At 36.7% G+C, this 7,973-nt stretch overlaps 1 protein-coding gene across 10 annotated transcripts in view; it reads right to left on the bottom strand.

Moving 5' to 3' along the window:
• The window catches only part of LOC102774714 (ankyrin repeat and KH domain-containing protein 1), a 134,672-nt gene that overhangs the window by 54,382 nt on the left and 72,317 nt on the right, over positions 1–7,973 (bottom strand). For all 10 annotated transcript variants that reach the window (XM_015569608.1, XM_015569607.1, XM_015569609.1 and 7 more), the window contains one exon: positions 3,260–3,347. In XM_015569608.1, the coding sequence (XP_015425094.1) occupies positions 3,260–3,347 (88 nt within the window). The remainder of the gene's footprint in view (positions 1–3,259; positions 3,348–7,973) is intronic.

A 7,973-nucleotide genomic window follows, 5' to 3' on the forward strand; every position in this document is an offset into this window, starting at 1 on the left:
AAGAGGACCACAGCAAGATACATCATAATTAAAATGCCAAGTGCAAAAGACAAAGAGAGAATCTTAAAAGCAGCAAGAGAAAAGCAGTTATTACCTACAAGGGAGTGTCCATATGACTGTCAGCTGATTTCTCAACAGAAACAATGCAGACCAGAAGGGAGTGTCAATAAATATTCAAAGTGATGAATAGCAAGAACCTACAACCAAGATTACTTTATCCAGCAAAGCTATCAGTCAGAATTGAAGGTCAGATAAAGAGCTTCACAGATAAGAAAAAGCTAAAGGAGTTCATCACCACCAAACCAGCATTATATGAAATGCTGAAAGGTATCCTTAAGAAGAGGAAGAATAAAAAGGTAAAGATAAAAATTATGAACAACATAATTTTTGTTCTATCAACAAGTGAATCTAAAAATCAAGATGAATCTGATGAACAGAATAAACTGCTGAATATAATAGAATCAGGGGCATAGAAAGAGGAGTGGACTGACTATTCTTGGAGGGAAAAGGGGTGTGGGGGGTGCAGGAAGAGACTGGACAAAAATCGTACACCTATGGATGAGGACAGTGCGTGGGGGGGTAAGGGCAGAGGGTGGTGTGGGAACCGGGTGGAGGGGAGCTATGGGGGGAAAAAAGAGGAACAACTGTAATAATCTGAACAATAAAGATTTAATTTAAAAAAATTTGTTTTTGGGCTTTGGAAAAAAAAGAACTGTATTTTAGTTCAATCATCTTTTACAGACCCCAGAGGGCTAACCTTCCTTAATTCCAAACTTACTTAATGAGGAGAAAAATAAATCTATGGATGAAACTATTATTAATTTATTTAATTTTCAGAAATATCTAGCTGAACCTAATCCTTGGGAAAGGCAAGACACATCAAGAAACATCCTCCATTAGCAACATGAGATTAGTTTTAAAGTTGTTAATAATAAATTTATTTCATTTACTTTAAAAAATACATTTTTATTGATTTCAGAAAGGAAGGGAGAGGGAGAGAGATAGAAACATCTATGATGAGAAAGAATCATTTGATCGGCTGTCTCCTGCACACCCCAAACTGGGGACTGAGCTGCAACATGGGCATGTGCCCTGATGAGGAATCCAACAATGACCTCATGGTTCATAGGTTGATGCCACGCCTGCCAGGAGGTTAATAATACATTTAGATTGTAGACTATTTAGTAGTTACTACAGCCTAGAAAAACTATAATCAATGTGTTCCTACTCCTACAAGCCTAATTATATGCTTAGCAGGGTAGTTGGGTATGAAAGGAGCATGCGAGAACTTCCAAGGTTATCCATCTGTTTATACTTATGTGTGGTTGAGGTAAATAATTTTTACAGAGTATGTTATAACATTATATAAAGACTAGAGGCCCAGTTCATGAATTTGTGCATGGGTGGGGTCCAGCCGGCCAGGCCCCAATTGGGGCAGATCGGGGCTGGGCCTGTCGGAAGGAGGAGACAGTAGGATGTTGGCCAGCCAGCCCACCCTGATCGGCCCGATCAGGGACCGGCTGGCTGGGGAGAGGGCCACGGGCAATTGGCTGGCAGACCCTGCCCCCACTTGGGTGGGGGGACCGAATGGGGATCAGCGGTGGGGGGAGGAGCCATGGGAGGTTGGCCAGCCAGCCACACTGACCACTAGGAGGCAGCTCCTCATTTAGCGTCTGCCCCCTAGTGGTCAGTGCACTTCATAGTGACTGGTTGACTGGTCGACTGGTCATTGCGGTCGTTCCGATTGTTCGATTATAATGGTCACTTAAGGCTTTTTTAAAATATAGTGTATTATTATGTTTTGAGAGAGAAAGAAAAGTAGAGGGAGAGATCAGAAAAAAATCACTTCTACTGTCGTGGTAAACAACTTGCTTCCCTATTTATAATGGTCTGGCCCTCTAGCAACTTCAGCATGAAATTATAGCTAATTTGCCTATAAACGTCAGGTGGTCATAATAATCTGGCCACTCAGTGTATGTAGACTAGAGGCCCGATGCATGAAATTCATGAAAGAGTAGGCCTTTCTTCCTACAGCTGCCGGCACCGGCTTCCTTCTGGCACCTGTGACCCGGGCTTCCCTTTGGCACCTGGGACCCAGGCTTCCCTCTGGCTGCTGGCAGGCACCAGGGACCTGGGCGTCCCTCGCAGCCCCGACTTCGTCTGGAAGGTTGTCTGGAAGGATGTCTGGTCTAATTAGCATATTATGCTTTTATTATTATAGATAGGTCTTAGCCCTGGCCAAGTAGCTCAGTTGGTTAGAGCATTGTCCTACTATGCCAAGGTTGTGGGTTTAATCTCTGGTCAGGACACATAAGAATCAACCAATGACTGTACAAATAAGTGAAACAACAAATTGATGTTTCTTTCTCTCCCTCTAGAATCAATCAATAAAAATAGAAAAAGAAAAAGATAGACCTTACTTGGTAGCAAAAATGTGATATAAAGAAAATAAACCTTGTTTTATCTAATTAAAGAAATAATTTATCTTTAAAATAATAGAATACTATACTGCATTCCTAATGGCACAAAATATGAGTCTTATTGGAATAGAGATAGAAAATTTTTATTTTAATAATATGGCATCACCTGAGTGGACCTTACTTGCATTTTGCCGTCCTATCCTAGAGTTTTTCATCAGATGCCCAAGTACCTCTAACACTATAATACACAAAGTTAGACTGAACCAAATGAAACTGCTGATATTATACACCATTTTTTGATGTATAAAATGACAATTTTATATGGTTCAACCTAACATGGGTTCAGAAGTGTTTCACTTTTCTACAGTAAACAGTATTGAACTACCTCATCATGCATCATTTGAACGTCTTTGCTTAAATATAATCAAATAAATACAATAATAATAAATAATACCTTTGTATACTTAATTTAACTGTCCCATAAATAATAGAAGCACACTTCCCCCCTTTTGCCTCCCCGTATTTCCAGCAGAACTGGCCTTGTAATCATTACGTGGTGAACAATTCTACTAAATATACCGACATTTACATTTGGCTTTTCCAACTTTTGGGAGTAACCACCTGCTATTTGGTTGACAAAAACTTCAAACTCAAAACTAATAAAGATTCCAGGAAGTATCCCACGAACTCTATGATTACCAAAAATATACAGCAACACAGGAATCGAATATAGTACTTATGCTATAGGCAAAGTAGCTTTAATATAAATTGCAAGTTTAGGATTTTTTTACCCCCAGAAATTGTAGCCTCTTGGAAATAATCACTTGTACTTTCTTTACCTTTGCTAATAAGAAACTGCACAGTGCACAAATGGCCAGCTCTTGCAGCTTTCATCAAAGGTGTTCTTCCACCTTCAGATTCATGTTCCTATTAAAGAAACAAAAATAATCCATCAATAACTCATTAAGCATCTATTTTAAATACTTAATATCAATGACATTAGACATAATGAAGATTTAATACTTACTCCATGTAGTCACTTATACAACCTACCTCAATTCCTCCAAAATATAGGATTAATTTCAGTCCACACTAGGTGGTGTAACCTTTTAAGGTCAAGTTCAGTTTTGTACACCAAACTATAACCATTAAAGACAATACTTATGTTTAGTTTGAGCCCCAAAGAGAAATCTCTGCATTTTCCTAATCCTAAGATTAAAAAGATATTTTCCAAACTATTCATCTGAACTGTGATAAAGGAGCCTTAGTATTGTGAGGTGATTAGGAGGACCTTGATCTTATATCAGAATTTAATAAGAACTCTATCATAGGATAGAAACCAATCCCTGAAGAAAAATACTGTTATTTCAGGAATAAAGGGGAAAAGAAAACAAAAAATATACCATGAGCAGATATTTCTTAAGAGTAGAAATTAAATATTTGAGTATCAAAGGCAAAAGAAACACTTTTATCATATAATAAGGACTGCTATTCTAGGAAGTTTGCCAGCAAGAGGAATGCATGACTAAACAGCTTCCAACCATCCTAATATCAAATGACACTACAAGGATTATACCTGTATGGTAAGTAGCACTATCTGCTGGTAGATCTGTGAACTCTTATTCACTCATCTAAATATTAAAATGTAGCTGATAACATCACTTCTATGAAAAGTTTTCTTACCTATCCACTTTTTCACTGTGTGCAAACAGTAATTTCTGTTATTCTGGTCTTCTTTTGTAACTAAGAAATACTTGATAAAGAACAGTGATTAATCAAGCTTTATTTCAGCTCTGTTCTAATTGAGAATCCTTTAGCTACCTAATACATAGTAAATTTAAAAAATTGTTTGCTTTGTCAAAAAGATAGAATTTAATCTACTTACATAACTATCTGATCTACAACTCAGGCAAACTAATAATGAAAAATAAGAGTGGAGCCCAGCCATGCGGCTCAGTGGTTGAGTGTTGACCCATGAACCAGATCATGGTTCAATTTCTGGTCAGGGCACATGCCCAGATTGCGGGCTTGATCCCCAGTGTGGGGCATGCAAGAGGCAGCTGATCAATGATTCTCTCTCATCATTGATGTTTCTATCTATCCCTCTTCCTCTCCCTTCCCCTCTGAAATCAATACAAATATATTTTAAAAAAGAAAAATAAGAGTAGATTGTCAACCCAATGGAAACATTACATTGGCCTGTGGTGACAGGAACTGCACTCTAAAATAGATTTTAAAAAATCTTTTTTTAAAAAAAATTATTGATTTTTTACAGAGAGGAAGGGAGAGGGATAGAGAGCCAGAAACATCGATGAGAGAGAGACATCGATCAGCTGCCTCCTGCACACCCCGTACTGGGGATGTGCCTGCAACCAAGGTACATGCCCTTGACCGGAATCGAACCTGGGACCCTTCAGTCTGCAGGACAATGCTCCATCCACTGAGCCAAAGCAGTCAGGGCAGATTTTAAAAAATCTTGATGGTGTAGAATCTTTCATCCTACTGAAAAATCAGTTTATGCTTTAATTTTTAATTATTATGTATATGGTGAGGCAAAAGTAGGCTTACAATTGTGAGTATGTGAAACAGAGTTTATTCTTGTATTATTATTTATTAATTATTGTATTATTTTCCATATGGATGATTGTAAACCTACTTTACCCCACCTTGTATATTGATTACACAACAACCTTTAACTCTAAGGTATATAGATAATGCCAACACAATTTGGCTTTAGAATGTATTTTAAACCTAAAGTCAAATATAAGATTCTGGCAACTTCAAACAAAACAGAATATACACTGTGAAAATCTTACTCAGAATGAACTAGAAAGTTGTTTGTCCAATTTTTCATCTGGCTTATTTCTGAAATATCATAACTAATAATACACTGGAAATACTCCTTTAGTAACTTATTTCCCCTCTTGCCTCAGGGGCTTTTTGCTCAAGCTGTTCTCTTTTCCCTATAATATTTGTCTATTAGTTCTTTTTCATCCTTTACATCAAGTCAATAATCATTTCCTCAAGGAAGACCTCCCTGAACTTCTTGACTTATAGCTCTATGAACCTCTCCTTCAAAAGTTCCAATCATATATTAGTTTGTGCAACCATTTGGCTAACATGTCTCTGCCACTAAAATGTAGGCTCCATGAGAACAGCAAGTGCATCCATTTTTGTTTACCATTATAAACCTAACATCTAAAACAATGAAGGGCCTGAATACTGTTTACCAAGAAGGAACCTTAGCATAACTGACCTCTTAAATCTTCCCTTTCATAGTACTGAGGTTTGAAGTTTTAATTTTCTAAGTGAATAAGAGAAAGAAAAGTTAATTTAACAGGAAATTTAGAGTAGTTAAACTTAGAGTAAGATGGTCATTATATTATCTACATTATTACTAAAGCATGGGTGGGCAATAAAGTCACTTTTCCTTTTTCTTTCTTTCTTATCTCTTACACCTGACAGTGACATCCATCAACATTACTGGATCACAAAGACAAAAGATTTTGCCCTACTTTAAAATTTTAACTAATTCTATATACTTAAAAATTACCATAGCTGATAAAAGAAATCAGAAAGCACTTGTCCCAAGATCAAATTTCAAAATTCAACATACTAACAAAAATTTCTGAAATGAACAGTATGAAAACTGCCTATTTTATTTTACTCTCTATAATTTCCTTTGTGTGTTTTTTTAATCCTCACCTGAGGATATTTTTCTATTGATTTTTAGAGAGAGTGGAAGAGAGATGGAAAGACAGAAAAAAACATCGATGTGTCTCACATCAATTGTTGCTTCCTGCATGGGGCCTGACCTGGCTGGGGCCAGGTAGGAACCTGCAACCATGGTACATGCCCTTGACGGGAATCAAACCCCAGACCCTTCAGTCCACAGGCTGACAATCTACCCACTGAGCCAAACCGCTAGGGCCATTTCTTTGGTTTTGAACAATATAATTATATTTGAGAAACTGGCTGGTAAAACAATACTGAAACTTTAAAATGTATTGATAATATTTCATGTCCTAAAATTAATAATGTACGTCCCATATGTATCATTTGTACCAAAATATATGACCAATAAATCCTTTTAAAATAGGAATCAAATTTGTATATAGTACTTATGAATGTTGGGTTTATTAGTACAGCCAATCTTTGTTCAAGATCAATAAAATTTCAGGATGTACATTATGATTTTCCTTTATAAACACAGAAAATTTTCTAAGGCTATAAACTTACATATTGTGCAGTTTAACATGTTTCTCTGTTCTTGGGAACAGCTACAATAATATAGGGATTATGTAGTCCTTGAACATTTGGCCTCTTACCTCCACTGGATGGCTGATTTAAAACTACTGATTTAATTTGTAATATGGTTATTGTTCTATTGAGGGTTCCTATTCTTTTTTTTTTTTTTAATCCTCACCCAAGGTTATTTTTTCCATTGATTTTTAGAGAGTGGAGGGGAGCGGGGGAGTGAGAGAGGAGGAGAGGAAGAGAGAGATGTGAGATACATCAATTGGTTACCTCTCCCATGCTCCCGGGGCATGCAACCCAGGTACATGTCCTTGACGAGAATCAAACCCACAACCCTTTGGTGCATGAGCTGACGCTCTAACCACTTGGACACAATGGCCAATGCAAGGGTTCCTATTCTGAGTCAATTTTGATAATTTTTAACTTATTTAACAGTATTAATTTCATCTAAGTATTCAAATTTATTGCTTGTTCATATGATTGCCTTGCAAATTTTAAAGATCTCTACCTTACCAAATAGTCCTAACTCCCTTTAAGTGTCTATGATTTACCTATGCCTTTCCTCATTTTGAAGTCTGGCTTATTTAATCTATTTCAGTCGTTTTTAAAACTTAGCTTTTCGCCGAAACCGGTTTGGCTCAGTGGATAGAGCGTCGGCCTGCGGACTGAAAGGTCCCAGGTTCGATTCCGGTGAAGGGCATGTACCTGGGTTGCGGGCACATCCCCAGTAGGAGATGTGCAGGAGGCAGCTGATGGATGTTTCTAACTCTCTATCCCTCTCCCCTCCTCTCTGTAAAAAATCAATATATATAAAAAACTTAGCTTTTAATTTTGCTTTTCACAAGTATTTTTTCCTTTTATCCTTATTTTTATGATATTGCTTTTTACTATATTAAGTTTTGCTTTTATCTTTATTTCCTTTTTTGTTGTTTTTCTATTATTAGCTTAATTTACTCTCATGTATATACACATATAAAATTTTCCTTCTGTGGACCACTTTAGTTGTATCCTCCTCTCACCCAAGTTTTGATGTGTAGTTTTTGTGATAATTTCCACTTTGTAATTTTTACTATGATTGCCTCTTTAACCCACAAATTGTGTAAAAGTATTTTTAATTTCCTAGGTGTATGGAATTTTAAAAAAATGTTTTATTGTTGATTTGTACTTTTAAAGCAATAGAGATCAGAGAATGCAGTCCATCTGATTAAGTAGTTTTGTGTGATTTTAAAAAAATTAATCCTCAGGAGAGGATATTTTTTCCATTGATTTTTAGAGAGACTGGAAGGAAGGGGGGGA

Source organism: Myotis davidii, unplaced genomic scaffold (genome assembly GCF_000327345.1).
Source record: "Myotis davidii unplaced genomic scaffold, ASM32734v1 scaffold545, whole genome shotgun sequence".
Taxonomy (NCBI): domain Eukaryota; kingdom Metazoa; phylum Chordata; class Mammalia; order Chiroptera; family Vespertilionidae; genus Myotis; species Myotis davidii.